The 16,802-nt window shown below is 39.6% G+C and overlaps 1 protein-coding gene across 1 annotated transcript; it reads right to left on the reverse strand.

Moving 5' to 3' along the window:
- Positions 1-553: 553 nt before the first annotated feature.
- On the reverse strand, positions 554-13,981 carry cdh1 (cadherin 1, type 1, E-cadherin (epithelial)). Its single transcript, XM_077581304.1, has 18 exons — positions 13,579-13,981; positions 12,842-12,956; positions 9,766-9,854; positions 9,425-9,565; positions 8,793-8,933; positions 8,504-8,659; positions 8,248-8,392; positions 7,647-7,819; positions 7,232-7,360; positions 6,064-6,249; positions 5,387-5,631; positions 4,686-4,828; positions 4,425-4,516; positions 4,046-4,178; positions 3,728-3,946; positions 3,472-3,602; positions 2,079-2,222; positions 554-1,367 (listed from the first exon to the last, which is right to left on the reverse strand). Exons 1-18 carry the CDS (start codon positions 13,615-13,617, stop codon positions 1,152-1,154), a joined length of 2,637 nt encoding a protein of 878 aa, XP_077437430.1. The 5' UTR covers positions 13,618-13,981; the 3' UTR covers positions 554-1,151.
- Between the last annotated feature and the right edge of the window lie 2,821 nt (positions 13,982-16,802).

The raw sequence follows: 16,802 nt of genomic DNA on the forward strand, positions 1-16,802 counted from the left end.
TTGGATGCACAATAAATGTTGTCTTACATTGGGTGCCTCTAAGCTTGACACCCTTTATTAGCACTGTGGCGCACCTTCCGTGTTGCGTAATAAGATTCGTATAGTTCGTCAACTGTACAGCGTTCACCTTGTCAGATGAATCATGGAGAACGGGGAGTGGATAAAGACCAGACAAAACCTTATCCTTTTGAGCGTTCACCAAAACAGAGAGAGAATTCTGCTCACTCACACACTCCTATTTGGAAATACATTATTTAACTAAGCTTTATGAAGCATAGTTGAACCGCTTATAAAGCACTCCCAAATGCAAATTTGAGCTCATTGTAGCATCTTGAATTAATTCAAATGTCACCATGCGTACCCGCATCACATTTGTAAGAGAGGATCGTTACGAGCCTTAAACTGTACTGTTGAAGTCAAGGGAGAAGGAATGGAGAGTCTCCGTCCCTGCAATGGTCATAAATTGCACGGATGGCAATTAATACATCTTCAAATGCTTTCACACGTTAATCGGTGCAGATTCTTCAATAAGAGATCAGTCACAAAGCAGAAACCGTTTTAAGATAAACTTTATAAAAATCCAAATTTAACAAAACGTTTGCAATAGGTTAATTTGGAAGCAACAGCAAAATTGTGTTTACTTATATTACAAAGTAAAAAATTCTAATTGATGTCATCAAAAACAACAATTTGACAAAACAAAGTTAACCTAAAGCAGTAGTAGAAAACCAGAGCACTGTAAAGAACTCATTGTCACAATCAACAGCAAACAATGGAGTTTACCAGAGCACCTGAAACTTCCTCGGCTCACCCGGTCTACTGCAACACCTGCTCAAAAATGCAATAATATTCGAGATATGGCTACTGAATCACATCAAACAACAAACAAAGCCTTTTCAACCAACCCTGCATGTCCAAAGAGAAATTTAAGTAGGTATAACGATTCCAAACGGGCCATGACTACAAAACAAAACCCAGCAAGCCTCCTTTGGCTTTCCAGAAGAGTCTGTTACTGCCAACGGGAATCTGCAGTGAACACTCTGCGTGCTTCGACTCCACGCGTCCATGAAACCCGCATTCAAACACAATCCATCCATTCATGAATTCATTCGCTCGCCAATTCGCCATCCGTTCTCTGCGCTGCGCTCCATTTACAGCATGTCGTCATCCTCTCCGCCCCCGAACATGTCGGAGAGCTTTTTGAAGCGAGGCCCCCAGTCACCCAGCTGGTCGTAGTCCTGGTCTCCGCTGCTGGACGAGTTCAGAGTGGACAGGCTCCCTGCGTCGGAGCCGCCTCCCTCATAGTCGAACACCAGCAGGGAGTCATAGGGGGGCGCCGTCGGGTCGTTGTCAGCGGCCTTCAGATTCTGCAAGGACGCGACACAGGAGCGGAGAACAATGTCTGCTTACTCACAATGGCGATACACCGTTCATATACATACAACACAGACATTGTATGTCGGCGGCCATTTTGAATGCTATATAATAACAGGGATGTGATTTGACCAAAGTGAAATTATCTGAAAATTTAACCGGAGGTCTGGGGGCCGCTGGCACCCAGCTAGGTCCAGGGTCCCGGAGCTCATGGGTTTTCCGTGTTTTTAAGTACTTTCAATGCACTCACATGACAAAGAAATAGACAAAACAACAGCATAAATTTTCAATGTATATTGAACTATCCCATATAAAATGGCAGTTTTAGTCAACTCAAAATCAGTCACATTCAAAAACATTGGACTGCCTTTGCTTTTAAAAACTATCACTGAGAATATCATCATATCTAACTAATGTGATTACTAAGTTAACACATAAATAATGTTGAAGAGTTCAAATTTCATGAACAAATAATTATATCATGACCAAATGAAAAGTAACTCATATTAGAGCATACCACAAATGTCTTTGTTATAGCAGAAGATGTTATCTGCCGGAGTCATGTGCATACACAATGAACTACTAAAAAAAAAAAAAAAAATCAGATTTTTTTTTTTTGGGGGGGGGGGGGGGGGGAGATAAAAAAAGCGGAATTCCGCGAATTAGCGGAAAAATCACATCCCTGTAATAAGCACTTGACTCACGTCGTCGATGAAGTTGCCAATTTCCTCCGGGTTGGCAGGACGAGGTCGGTACTGTGGGGCTGCCAGGAAGATTGGCTTCACGTCGTTCCTGAACACCTCGGGACGGTTGTCCAAACCTTGGTGGAGAACGCCAAGATCATAGTCCTGGAAGAGTTGACACATTATGGTCACACTGATGAAAAGGACATTTAATAGTACTCTTTTTAACATTAATTTTCTTCACAGGAAAAAAAAACAAAAAGCTTCACAACCTTTACCGAGCTAAGGCACCAGGGCTGAGCGATTATGGAAAAATAATAATCAGGATTATTTTTTATATGAGATTGAAATCTCAATTAATAAAACAATTATTCAATGATTTTAAACTAACCTGGGACCTCAAAAGTTATATTTTGTGCTGTGCCATGTGCAAATGTTGACACACACACACACACACACAAAAGACTGATTGTATCCTTGAATTTGGAGGGGGGCAGAGGGTGGGGTGCGGGGGTTCCTTAATACTTAAACTCAGCTTGAAGTTTGATTTAAAAGAACAGTAAGAAATTAAATTAGTAAGAAAGTAAAATACGAATATACTAAAATGGCAATTAAGAACAAATACTGGGTGTCCCTGCATGTTTTGACCTCTTGGGGGCAGTGTGGTGCCATACACCCATGGCGTACACACGCTTACAATCAAAACAGAAGAAAGTTGCGATTATATTCTATTAAAATAAGTTGTTTTTCACAAATTGAAAGAACTTGTAGCTGTGAGTAGTGTTATCTTACCGGTGGGTGTTTGTTTCCACAACATTTGTGTGTGAAAATTAGTTATTTGAAGGCATATCGCTCCCGAAACCGATGTCATTTTGCCTTTAGCATTTGAATGGGATCCTTCATCCACTTTAGCATTAGTGCTAGGCTGGAGATGTTTTAAATACTAATTATGTTTTTTGTATTTAAATATACAGAGGATGTAATTCTTCTTGTCGTGTGTTTAGTTTGACCGTTAACTCCTAACTGCAGTGTCATTTAACAACTTCAAGGATGCTTAGGGATGGCAGAATCACATTGGTTCGCTCCAGACTTGCTCACAAGCAACATGGTGCATTCATGGCACTTGCACAACGCAGGAAACTTGTAAATGCACCGTGGAATTCTGCACAGTGGTTTTTTTCTTCGCTTATTAGGTTTTAAAGATCGAGAGATGGCAAAATCTAAATCACAATACATTTTTCATCGCCCAACTCTACAAGGCACCAATTTTAAGATGCCATTTTGGAAAAATTAAGTCAAATTGGATCATTTCCCACGGCACCGTGGTTGATTTTCAGACCGTTCTATAGTTTCTGCAAAACTTTAAGGCAGGCTAACATGACTGCTTTTCTGCCTTCCAACAAAGCTGCTGTACCTGATCATCCTCTCCACCTCCCTCCTCGTCATAGTAATAGATGTTGTCTCTGACATCATCGTCCTGCAGCAGCGGCTCCTTTTGTTCTCCTCTTCTTCGCCTCGCAAACAGCAGCAGGAGCAGCAGCAGCACTGGGCACGCAGCAAAAAGACAGTTTGGACATACGTCAACGATTTGAGACAGGGCGGTCGAGAATGACAGCAAATCACGTCATTGCGTGGTGACGAGGGCAAGAAGATCCCAACGTCAGACTCACGGAGAAGCAGAAGGATTCCTCCCAGAATGCCCAGGATGACGGGCAGGTCGCTGCCGCCCGCCACGCGACCTTTGCACACAACTTCGTCCCCGGTGCAGTCGCAGACTTTGGCCTGAACGGTGCTGTCCTGCTCCAGCCCTTGGTTGTCCGCCACTCGGAGAACCACGGTGTAATCGCCGCTTGGCAGCTCGGTGGCCAAATTCATGATGATGCCCGTTTCTGTAACAACACATGAAGTGACGTTACCACCCTTCTGTAATTATTATGCAGTTATTTGATTCCCGCGGCAACTTTTTTTGTTGTTGTGGTTAAACATACTGGAGTCGTTCATTCTAGCGGTCCAGTTGTTCTTTGACATGCCCTGTAAAGCGACTGTGTAAGGAGCAGCAAAGCCAGGTCCGTCTTTATCGGTTACTGACAGCAGCTGAGGAACAGGGTTCTTGTTGCACACCTGGGGAACACAAGGTTCGATTCAGAGTTGCAGGTTGAGTCAGCAAAAATAACTTGACATGACCCATCATTCGTTTTCATGCCTACTACTTGTAGATGTCAACATTTTTTTTTTTTTTTTTTTACATGGCGCCCGTTTTAGTACGTTTGAGAACACCTGGTCTTAAACTTTACACCAAATTGTTAACTATCCGTAAACAAAATGACTGCACTAAAAAGTTTGGAGAAGTGGTAAAAGGGCCTTTACCGTGAATGCACGTTCCTCAATTGTGGGTGCGTTGTCATTAACATCTTCAAGGAGGATCTTCAGTGTACCTGTTCCAGTGGCTGGAACGTCATCTAGTGAAGAGACAAGGCAACGTTCAATGGATCCGAGACAATTTTCAGATACTCAACTATTACTTGGACCAATAGCGCATATATCACTTTAACTGGGATCATCAAGAAAATCCCAGCGTTCAAGTATTTGACACAACTTGTTTTATTAAACCATCTGACCCACACTTACCACTGTCATATGCACCAATCAGTGCTGTGTATTTGCCGTCCTTAACAAAGATGGACTCTCTGTCCATGGAACTTTTCACTGTTATCAGGCCTGTGTCTTTGGCCACATTCAACCAGCCGGCAGGGTCGCTAACAATTTTATACCTGCAAATGTTAAAAAAAAAAAACATGCATAGTCAGGACTGAAAATGGGTCAGAGATGAAAAAGGTAGTTAGTACATGACTCTTTGGGTACGCTGGTGCTCCCCCAGATGAAAATTTTGAGTATTTCATAATTAAAAGCGTCAATCTGATGCATTTTGAGAGAAAAATCAAGCAGAATTAAAAGCAGTATATCAAGGTATAATGAAGTATTTATCTATACATTTTATCACCTTGTGCTATACAAGAAATGAGATCATGAAATGTGTAACAGTACAACTTTACAGTTAAAAAAAGTGTGCTCCATGTTCCGTCCATACCTCATAAGGCTGGCATGGGCATCGTTTGAATTTGAGCAATTCCGGTTACGATTCCCGTTCCAAATGATTCTCGATTTTGATTATTTTTGGGGCGTCTATACTCTGGCTATTCACTTTTCGCGGCTCACAGCAAAGACTAAATTAAACATTTGACACAACTTGTGTCATTTGCCGGCATTGTACTACGGTACGTTCCTAATCTACACTGATTGGCAAGGCATGAGAAGGACAGTTGTCTTACATGACTTTCTGTTTGAGTGCAATGTCAGGATCCGAAGCAATGTACTGCGTCACATCAGCATCAACGAGAAGGTCTTCCCGTTTAGACACAACTTTCTCCGGTGGATCAAAGATCGGGGGTTCGTTAACGTCCGCCACGTTTACGATCACAGTGGCAGTGGCCGTAGGTAACGGTTTAGCGAAAGGAACTTCATTCTCCACTGCAACCAACAATGTATGCTTGCCACTCCTCTCAAAGTCCAGACTCTGCATTCATGAAATGTCAAAAATGAACATATTTCAATTCATTTACATTGTCCAGGTAGTTACATGATTGTGCAAATGTCTTCAATTTGATATATATTCAGAGTAAAAAATATTTCAAAACAATATACAATGTGTGTATACTTTTGGATTCAGTCTATTAAGCTTCTGGGAAATGTACCAGTGGGGCTCAATTTCCAAAATTTTGTATGATACAGTATATATAAACAGTACAGTCGAAACGCAGATGGCAATTGTGACAGATTATATATGCAAAAGTTAACCCTATGCGTTTCAGTAAAACTATGTAAAAGGTTGGGGGGGGGGGGGGTCGTTTAGCATTGAACCTTCCTTAGAAAAATTCCAAATCCCAAACTTTTTTTTGTTTTCTTTTTTTTTGGCGGGGTGTGTGGTTGGTGTTCCTTAATTTGATACCTTGACAGCAGTGATGATTCCCTCATTCTTGTTGCTTCCGGTTTCCACAGAGAACAAGTTTCCAGGATCACCATCAACGATCTTGAACTTTGCATTCCAGGCTGGAGAATGTGGCTCATCACCATCTGTTACAGTCATCTTTGTGACTACAACGTCCACACGATTTTCTTCCACGGTTGCATCATACTGTGAAAATGATAAGATGCAAAACAGGGGGATGAGCAGTGCTTTAAATGGGCCGGTACGCACTAACGACACTTCTCAGTTTTAGACACTAGCGTACGGGGATTTCACAGTAACCTCTCACGTTCTCTCGCACTGTTATACTTGTACTCCTTTTTGGGTATACTACATTACCCAGTGTGCAACGGTACGCGCCATACGCATGTCCCTTGCGAGGCGGTCTGTGTCAAGTGTGTGGCAGAAAAAGGACGTGAAGAAGAATGAAAACAGAATGTAGAGCGCGAGTTGAAACGACTTTGAAGAAACTGTTATACAGTCACTGGTTGAACACAGTTAACCCATAAATGTTGGCGTGGCTCCAAAAGAGCCAAAAGAAAACCCATACTGGTGAGGAAGCGGCAACCGGTGTTGTGCCATAGTACTTTCCCCATAAAAAAAAAATTGTATCCCATGCGATGGGTACAACACATGCTTTTGACAAATACATGAAGAACACACGTGTGTTTTTCAGTTTTAGAAACAAGGTTTTGTGACGAGAAATGTATTCATTGACGATAAGCAAAAGAAAACCAAGCACTCACTCGCATTCTGCAGTGGACTCCCTTTGCGTTCAATGACCATATGCACACAGTAGGAAATCTCACATATATATATAGAAACGCTTAAACGACTGAATGTTTTTTCGGTTTTGTTCCAGATGTTTGAAGTTTAAATAACTTTTTACAAGGAACCTTTTCGAGGAATCTCCACTTTTCTGTTGTGTTCTTTTCTGTTTTTTTTTTTACGGGCAAAGTACTTTGGCACAACACTGGCACTTATTTTTTTTCTATTTAACCACTTGGGATGGAAAATGTACTTTGGCACATACCACATAGTATTCAATAAATAAAACATAAAAGATATTAGAAGAAAAAAAATCTGTTTCCATTACAAGTACTGGGATAATCCATTAACAAAAAGGAAAATTTACAAAACGGTTACTCACCGAGCTTTTAGTGAATACTGGAGCATTGTCATTGCTATCCGTCACAGTGAGAATCACTTTTGCCTTTCCAGTCAACCCCCTACCCAACATGTCAGCTACCTGTACATTCAAAGTGTACTTGGGATATTTCTGTTGAGAGAAAGAAACAAAAGTATGAGTTCTTGTTTTTTGGAAGTTCCACAACATGTCGTAAAAAAAGTTAGATCTATGCAAAGTCTGAGCCGTTTCTTCCTTGCCTTGGCTATAGACTATGAAAATTAGATATTACCCCACAGCCAAATGGAAAAAAAAAAACCCAAAAAGTTACAAATAACAAAAATATGCAGTTTAATAAACTGATTAAGAGCAAACAAAGTAAAAAAGGGTTTATGATGCATTATTACAAATAACAAAACAGTTTAATAGACAACCTCACCTCTCTGTCTAAGCCGCCAGCATTGACTCTGATGACTCCAGTAACAGGATTGATGATAAAAAGATTTGGTGCAGGAAGCTCTGGCTCTTGGCTCAGAATACTGTAACGGATATCAGAGTTGTCATGGTTTTCCTGATCAGCATCTGTGGCATTCACTTTGATGACGTCAAAGCCTGCCAAGTGAGAAATGACAATAGGTTATACCGTATGTATGACAAAGTGACCAGCAGGCCATTTGAATACCAAATTATTCTCAGTATCAGTGTATGCCTGAAAGTGATTATGTTTTATCACTGTCCACCATCTACTAGGCCTGTCACGATAAGACATTTTGCTTGGTGATAAATTGCGATAAACGATAATAATGCGTTTTTCATATAATTTTTCAACTAATATAATGATAATGGCATAATAAATAAATTCAAAGAATTCCCACACATGAGCAGTTGTGTTCGGCTTTGATACCAGCTACATTTGTAAGCATTATTTCCAAATGATCGCATTCATTAAATGCGCTACCATTTTTCGGCGTCAATATGCATTGCAATCTAAAATATTAGCATCATGTCCCCTGGCGGGCTCCATATCCATTGCCAGCTACCTTTTGGTGATGCCTCAGCCACTTCTCCCAAGAAGGTATCCTTTTCAAAAACAGGAGGGTTGTCATTCTGGTCAATTACATTGACAACAATCTCCATGGGCTCCTCAGCATTCCCAGCACCCTCTGCCACTGCGTACGCTTGAAACTGCATACAGATGGAAAATGGTTGGATTAGTTGTATAGTATGTGTATAAATATACACATTTCATAGCAAGAATTTATGGCAAGTATTTATCCAAGAGGACGAGGATCTCACCATATACTTGGACTGCTTTTCCCTGTCCAGTGGTTGTGTGACGTAAAGAGTACCAGTAGCTCTGTCCATGGTGAAAAGGTTAACAGGAGGCTTATCAGCTCCTGAACCAGTGATGCTATAAAAAATCATCTTCAGTTTGTCTTCATCGGACCGAATCTATACATAGACAGGGGACAAGTGGGGTAGAGTGTTTAAAAAGAACACATGATTCCTATTTTCCCCACTCCCAAGTATTTAGTTCACTGTAAATGTTTTTGCAGAATCAAATACTCAAACAGGGCTTTCATACTTGAGACACTCTGAGGGGGTAAGGACCTCTGTCGTTCTCAGGAACATTAATGTCAGGAATAACCCAGGCTCTCTTTCTCCTCCTCAATCCTTGAGTAGACTTTCGGAATCTCAGAATTGGTACTTCTGCGTCACTTGTGCTCTAAAAAAACAAACAAAAAGGTAGCAGGCAGTTAACACTTAATTACAACAATTAATAAAATGCAAGACTCCCCCAAATATACTTACAATTATTTATACAACAGTGGGCCATATTTTGCATATTTTAATCCAGCCACAAGAGGGCACAGATGTGCAATTTAGCCACAGACAGGAGTAGAGTTTTGTGGGCGATATGAGCATCTCACCCTTTGGGTTCTCAAGTCAAGTAGTATACCATAAAAGTCATACTATATTACCAAAATTTTGTATTTCAAGCAAACGAACTTTAAAGCTACTTAAATGAGTGCCAAAAAAAAGGATAGGGGAAAGCTACTTAAAAAATAACAGCTACTTTTGGGCATTGCAGCTGGACTTTTTTTTTTTTTTTACTGAATAATGTTATAAGAACTACAACTGCATTCTCATAAATAAAGCAGCATTATTACATTGCAATAAGTTAAGGGGGAGGTGGGTAATAAAGTCTTATCCTACCTCCGGATGACGGTCAGCATTTTGGTGTTGGTTGTCACTAAGCAATACCCTGACAGGAATGGTCATCTTGCGCCCTTGAGAGTCCCAGGTGTGAATCAAAAAATCAGTTTGACCTTCATGAAGAGAAACCGGCCTGTTTACCTGAATGACACAGGGGGAAAAAAATCTACGGTCAGCACATTTTTTTTAGTTCAGAAATTATTTGTCTCAACAATCAAATAAAAAGCAAGCACTATGGTCTAGTCCCTTGTTACGGGGATTTCTGTTTCATTCAAAAAGGGGTCCACTGATAGTGACAAAAAACACCAGCACCGTGAATAAAACAGATGAAAATATCTCACCTTCAAGACACCATCAGTTTGTACCATGAAACGTGAATCTTCACTTGCAAAACGAAATCTTGTGCGATCTGAGCAGTCTGTGAAGTCCACTATAACAGAAAATAAATGAAAATTAAAAAAAATATTGGTCTTTTGGTGTTTCATTTACATAATGGCATTTGCTGCAATGCTAATGTAGGGCAAATCTGAAGGAAAAAAAATGCCAATGCAAGGAAAATCTGGAGAAAAAAAAATTCAACAGTTCAGGGGTCACCAGATGATGGACATCGATCTAGATCCGGACCCTGACACTTTTTCATCCGGACCTCCAAGAACATGTACTGGGGGGGATATATATTCAGTTTTACAGATAAACAATTCCTGAATAGGCGTGTGCGAGGGCTGCTATGCTTGAGCCGGAAGCTTTGACAGAACCGGGGTCCGGTTAGCTCACAAACTTTTGTTTTGTTTCTCGGGGTAAATGCATTCTCACGACAAACGTGATGAAGTATGGCGTTGTCAAAAGTCAGAAAAGTAGACACTGAAAAGTGAATGACTCAGGCGTATGCTTTAATTTTACCGGCATCGAGGGCTACGAGCCCCGTTTATCTGTGTTGTGTTGTAGTGCGCCTCTTGACCAGGACTGACTTGAAATAGAGATCTGCGGATCTCGGGGGATTTTCCTGGTTAAATAAATACAAAATACAAAAAAATATTAAATACTTTACATGAAAATGTGTTTGAGCGAGTGTGTGTGTGTGTGTGTGTGTGGGGGGGGGGGGGGGGGTATGCCGCATACACACCAGGCCAAATGATCAGAGCCTGCATTTTTAAAGATTCTGGTGCTAACTTACCCCCAAAATTCCTAGCAAGCAGTCTTAGGAGCAATTCCAGATCATTCTCAAAATTTCACGCAAGGAATGGACAGAAAATCCTATCTTAGTGAAGAAGCTGCCCGACCACCCCCAACCCCCTCAGAACACCATCGTATTTAGACGAGTGGAGCTAAATAGAACATTCTTGTAAAGGACCGTTTTGGGTTGACTTCCCTTTAAGTAGCAAAATCCACACATTTTTCTCCGTCTCGGGTGGCGGCCATATTGCAACTTTCTGTCAAGTGAAAATAACATCACAAGTGCTCAGGTAACAACCAATCCCAGCTCAGCTTCAGGAAACGGGTGAGCCATGATTGGTCGTTACCTGAGCCCTGATCAATTATTGTGCAGTAAAATGGATACCACCCTGAGGGAACTCTAAGCCGCTTAAAAGTCTTCTTACTTGCTCATAACAGATCTCATTCTATGAGCTCTCTTCAGAGCTAAGATTCTTTAAAAATAGCTTTTATTTGATCTTCTCTACACTTTTAGGAGAAATTGTAAAAAAAAAAATAAAATTAATAAAAAAAAAAAATCACGATTCTAAAATTGTGTTAGTCTTTGCACTAAGAAACTTTAGGAATACAAACCCAGAATAGTACATTCCCCGTCTCAATTTGAGCAAGGAAAAAGCTGAGGCCCTATCTCAGTGAAACGTTCTGCAGGATTTTCATGCATTTATCTATTGAGGAGACTGAAATTAAAAAGGCCAAAGTCAAACACTTTGCTCAATTTAACCAACGCCTTCTAGAAAAATGGGCCTCAGAAATCAAATGCTCAAATAGATTAGCCAGACAATTGTTTTTGTTTTTATGTCACCAGTAGTGTTAATTTTGCCAACGAAAACTAAACTAAAATAATTTCGTCAACACACATTTTTCAACTGACTAAAACTAAACTAGACTGTACTAAAACCCTCATTAATAAACAATAACTGTGACTAAATCAGTGTGCATTTTTGTCAACTAATGAAGAAGAGACAAAAATGCACTTTACTTAATAAAAATTTGACTAAAATCTATAGACTTTTTAGTTCCTAAATAAAAACGAGACATTTTGATTTTGTAAAATCTTGTCTCTGCTAACCTGTCACGTGACCCCATCCACTTTCAAATCTGCAGCTTGCGAGTGCAACACGCACAAATACATGGGACAGAAAGGAGGTAGATTCACGGAGGTTAAAAGAAAGTAAATTATACTGTAGTTATAACGTAACATTAATCCAATGGCTATAATGTTCCAACAATAATGTTATTCCGACCGCTAACTAATGCTGGCTAATTTACTAGCTCATAGCATGGAGCCATAGCAGCCACTTGTTGATATGCTGTAATTGTGTGTTAAATTGTTTTTCATCAAAAAGATGAGAACATTTTATGTGAAATAGTTTTGGAAATGTTCGACATAATCTACTGACAAAAAAATACACAGGGTTGACTGTCCTGACTAAAACTAGACAGTTTTAAGTGGACGAATAAAATTATGTTTTCTTGGACTAAAATGAAGACTAAAGTGCAAGATTTATAGTCGACTAAAAATGAGGTTGACTAACTATGATAAAAACTAAAAAGCGGGATTGAAACTGGACTAAAACAGAGACAAAATTTAAAAATGGCGAATAAAATTAACACTAGTCACCAGAGACGTGTACCATTCATTGATGAGAAAGTGTAATGAACAAAAATGGAATTTGCGCCATGGGAAAGTTTATTTTCTACCTTTTTTTTGTAGGCATACCTCTTACAACTAAACTGCTGTATTAGTACTGTGATATCTGTTAACGTTAAGTAAAACCATGTTTAAACAACTTGCCGTTAGCGGCTTTATTTGTGAAAACTGCACATTTACGATACATTCCAGGTTATAATGTTGAGCAAAAAAGTTCTCCTATCCCTGCAGTTGTTGACATGCTTTGAAAAGAAAGGCTTTGCAAAACAGGCTTGGGTAGATTAGTGAGTGCAGGAAAGATCATTAGATGGAGGCACAGCAAGTTGAGACTTGAGCTTGCTTGGCCTCCAAGTATCACTAATGATAGGCACGGATCTATAGAAACATTTTAAACGCTTTCAACAAACATTCGCTTTGACCTTTCAGTTGGATAGATGGCTGATTTCCCCCCAGTTAAGTTGAATTGACCAAACAATCCAAAATCACACATAAAAGAAAAACTAAACAAACTGAAATTAAAACCCACGGTTTAACTTCTTTCTGACTGCTCTTACCTTTGCCCAACACGGTGCCTCTCCCTAGGTGCTTTCTGCTCACTGTGAAATCCTTCATGTCTGACTGAAACCCAGGTTCACATGATGGCTCTTCAGCAGAAACTACAGTCAGAGCCTAAAAAGAAAATACAGAAAGTCTGAGAGCTATTCACACGGGCAAATAAGAAAATGGCTTCTCTTGAGAGTTTAATTATCTTCTCAAATTTGATGCTTGGTTGGATTTATATTTGTACTATTGAGCAACTCAAACTTCGTTTCAACAGTCAGTTTGTGAACGTGCTCCATGCAACTTCAGTGCTGAAAACTGCATTAACTGACGTCAAAATATCAATTCATGTGAAAAGCTGAACATTTAGCCATTACCGTTAAAATGCGGAATTGTTGTATCTGGTATTTCGATTAACTGACATACAACAGGTGTAGACTAATTTCTCCGTTCATAGTCCGATTTATATATATTGCGATTAGCAAGCTACATTTACGACGCTTGCCAGTTTTGTTCTGTCTGAATGATAATATTAAATAAACTCAAATTAAAACGACATTTAAAACGTTAGCAAATGAACGTCTTCATACAACTCAACAAATTTATTCGACTGGCTCTAACAATTAAATAACTTGCGACGACACCGTAAAAGTCAAGTTCTAATATAAATGAAAAGTACACAAAAAGGATCTTACAGGCAAAAAAGAAAGCCACTTTAATACGTTATGAAAAGCACGAAACTGAACTTCACCTGAAGAACGACGAACAACGTTCGCCACCCCGCGAACATGGCGGCTCTCAACTGCCCTCAAGTTCCCAAAAGCTCTCCTTCAAAAGCCGTGGACCAAATACGTCGAATATTCCTGAGCAGGTGTTTGTGTCGACCGGAGTTGTTTCTTCATCCAGTTGTCGTCGAGAAAGTTCCGTAACTGAACCGAGCTCAGAGGACGAGTAACTGCAGGTACTTTCAATGTGTGACGTCAGCTCACAGGTGCTCCACTTCCGCCTTCCACATAAGGACACTCCTTCCTGGACAGATACCGACAGTTTCTGTTGCCGCTTAGTCACAAATATGGACCAAAGAGTAAGATATACAGCCCCCGTTCTGAAATGAGATCCGTATCGGTGTTTGGAACTACTTTGCTCTAAGTTCTCTTCCTCATCGATGCCAATCACCAAGCCACACCACGTGTCCGCTCTCCCCTCCCCCCACCCCCCCCCTCCCCCTCGCTCTCTCTCTTGGAAACAATTGTTCTGACATAGCAACTTGAAGTCGTTCGTTCATGCTGAAAATCCATTTATAATTCATTCCCACGATGAAAGCTTTCCCGGGTCATCAAGTCATTTTCTTTTCACTGCCCGGATGTTAGATGACTCACTGTCTATAGGTAAACAGTAACAACATTGAGTGAATCTGCAACACAGGGGGCTGCTGACTGACACTGAAACTCAAAACTGCAAAGCTAGTTGTCGTAAATAGACAATATTCGGTGTAGTCATCTAGTAATATGAAGGTTGCATAAAATCCATCCATCCATTTTCGTGACCGTTTTATATGCGAGTTAATTTAACTCATACTGAGCATGTGTGTTTTCCTTTTTTCACTTGCTTGTGTTTTTTTGCGCCAGACAAACAGGCAGCATTTTGGTTCTCTTCATTATTATAAAAAATAACACACAGATGATACAGTTGCAAAAAACATCCTCATTTTCAGCAGGTGTTTTCATATACAAACGCCAGACGTTTTCAGAAAAGGGATGCCGTGGGTGCCAGCCGATTTAAGCATTTTGACTGATCTTTCAAGGTCCACAGAAATTTATGTGTTCTACCTTATTCCGTTTTTCAGTAATCAACAATAGAAAATGGTTAGCTTCACCTCTGTTTTTTAAAAAAAAAACGTATTTTAACGTCTTTGGCACTCTATAGGATTTTACTAAACGTTATTTAACGTTTTTGGCAGTCAAAGATAAACAAAAGGCAGTTTTAATTAAAAAAAATTCTACTCGCCTGATTCAAATGGTCAGCATTGTCAGTTTTCTGCAGAGCTAGCTGATAAGCTGAGATTTGGAATCAGGCGTGTTGGAGGAGGAAAACATCTACAACATGCAGGATGGCTGCCCTCGAGGACTAGCGGTTGTGACCCCTGTATCAAGGTTCCCCTTACGGTCAATAATATTGGGAGCAAATTTTGACTATCCTTACCTGTTGTCATGTTGCTATGTAATGTATCGCGTCATCGTTACAATACCAATAGTAAAAAAAAGGAACTGAAAGCAAAATGGTTCCTCAAAGAAAAAAAGGAACAATGTCTCATTTCAAGGCTTTCTGGTAATGTATGAGTAAATGTACGGATGACGAAAATGCAATTAGCTGATGCTATCATTTGCTCTCTCTCTCCTCCCACAGAAGGACAGAGGTCTGTGGGTGCAGTAAAAAGACTGACTGGTCCATTTACATTTGCCACCACTTAACAAGTGGAAGATGTGGGATAGCTCCGAAGGAAGGCCTTGATGAGAGATAAGAAGAGCTACAAAAGGAGGGGGGCAGTGAAGGAGGAAAGTGAAGTGGCAGGAAGGCAGATACTCCGATTACAATGTTGGCTAGTTTTGCAGGCCTTGAAAACATTAACATCCAAGTGACCAAAGTTTGGATACCAATTCCAATTATATTTCTAATCATGAAATTGTGCAGCATGTTTACTTAGTGATTAGCTTGTGTGGCTCATAGTCAGAAGATCCAGATTTCTGTTAGAACATTTCTGTATGGAATTTCAATGTTCCCCAACTTCCTGATTGATTCCTCCTTGATTCCCGGATAAGTTGTCGGCAGTTTTCCTGTACACACACAAAATGTTCCATTTATTAAAGTTATTGCAACAATATTATATTGACTAACAAATGTGATCTTTGTAACATTTTGGGCTCGAGAGAGAACATCCTTTATCAAGGGAATCAACTTCCCGCACATTTACCAGAGAGCAATTGGTCTTTTTATTTACCCGTGAAAACATTCTTGATCTTTCTCTCTCTTTCTTGTAGCCCCTCTGAAACCTCTCTGCAAAAAAAAGAGAAGAAAAAAGAGATCCAAACTGTTACTAAATGAAAAAACACGAGCTACCAGACTGGAGTGGGGAAGAGCAGAGGGTTAACTCATTCACTGCCATTGACGGCTATAGACGTAAAAAATGAATTTGAACTATTAGTTTCACATTTTTTCCCACTTTTGTTAACAAGAGTATGAAAACCTAAAACATTTTTTTAATTGTAAATTTAAAACAGATATCAAATTTGAGTTAACTAGTGAAGTCATGTGGTTAATTACAATAAAAAATTGTAATCGCCTAATGCCCCTAATAAAAAAGAAGAAGATTATAAAAAATTAGGGGCGTCAGACGATTAATTTTTTAAAATTGTAATTAATCGATTAATCACAAATTTGCTATCTGTTATAAATGCACAATAAAAAAAATGTCTTGATCAAGATCAAGATTTTAAAATGAATCAAAAGATAAACTTAGTGTTCAAATCCTGATTCATCTGAATAAAGAGCTGGATGTCAGCTAAGGGACAGTTTATAGTAGCACGTTTCTTATCGTCAGTGGAATTTCACTCAGTAAAAATATTCTTTCTATCTCCCTTACTTTCACACTCAAACGAGCACTGTGTCCTTCCACTTATCATGCTGGAATGTATAACAGTCTCCCAGAGTGCAGATGAACTGTGTTAATTAGTACAGAAAGCAAATAGATTGAGAGAAATGTTCCCACACAAGGTAAACAGACAAACAGTACAAGAACGGAAAACACAAGACGTTTATTAATCATAACGAATACACAAGAATTTTTTTAAAAAAAAAAGAAAGTGTTTCCTCATACAGTAATATAAACATACTCACATGAAATTGAATTAGGTATGTTCAATACCACTTTTTTTCCCAGTCCGATACTCAACTCTTGAGTAGTCAGCAACACCAGAT

This window comes from Vanacampus margaritifer, chromosome 12 (genome assembly GCF_051991255.1).
Source record: "Vanacampus margaritifer isolate UIUO_Vmar chromosome 12, RoL_Vmar_1.0, whole genome shotgun sequence".
Taxonomy (NCBI): Eukaryota; Metazoa; Chordata; class Actinopteri; order Syngnathiformes; family Syngnathidae; genus Vanacampus; species Vanacampus margaritifer.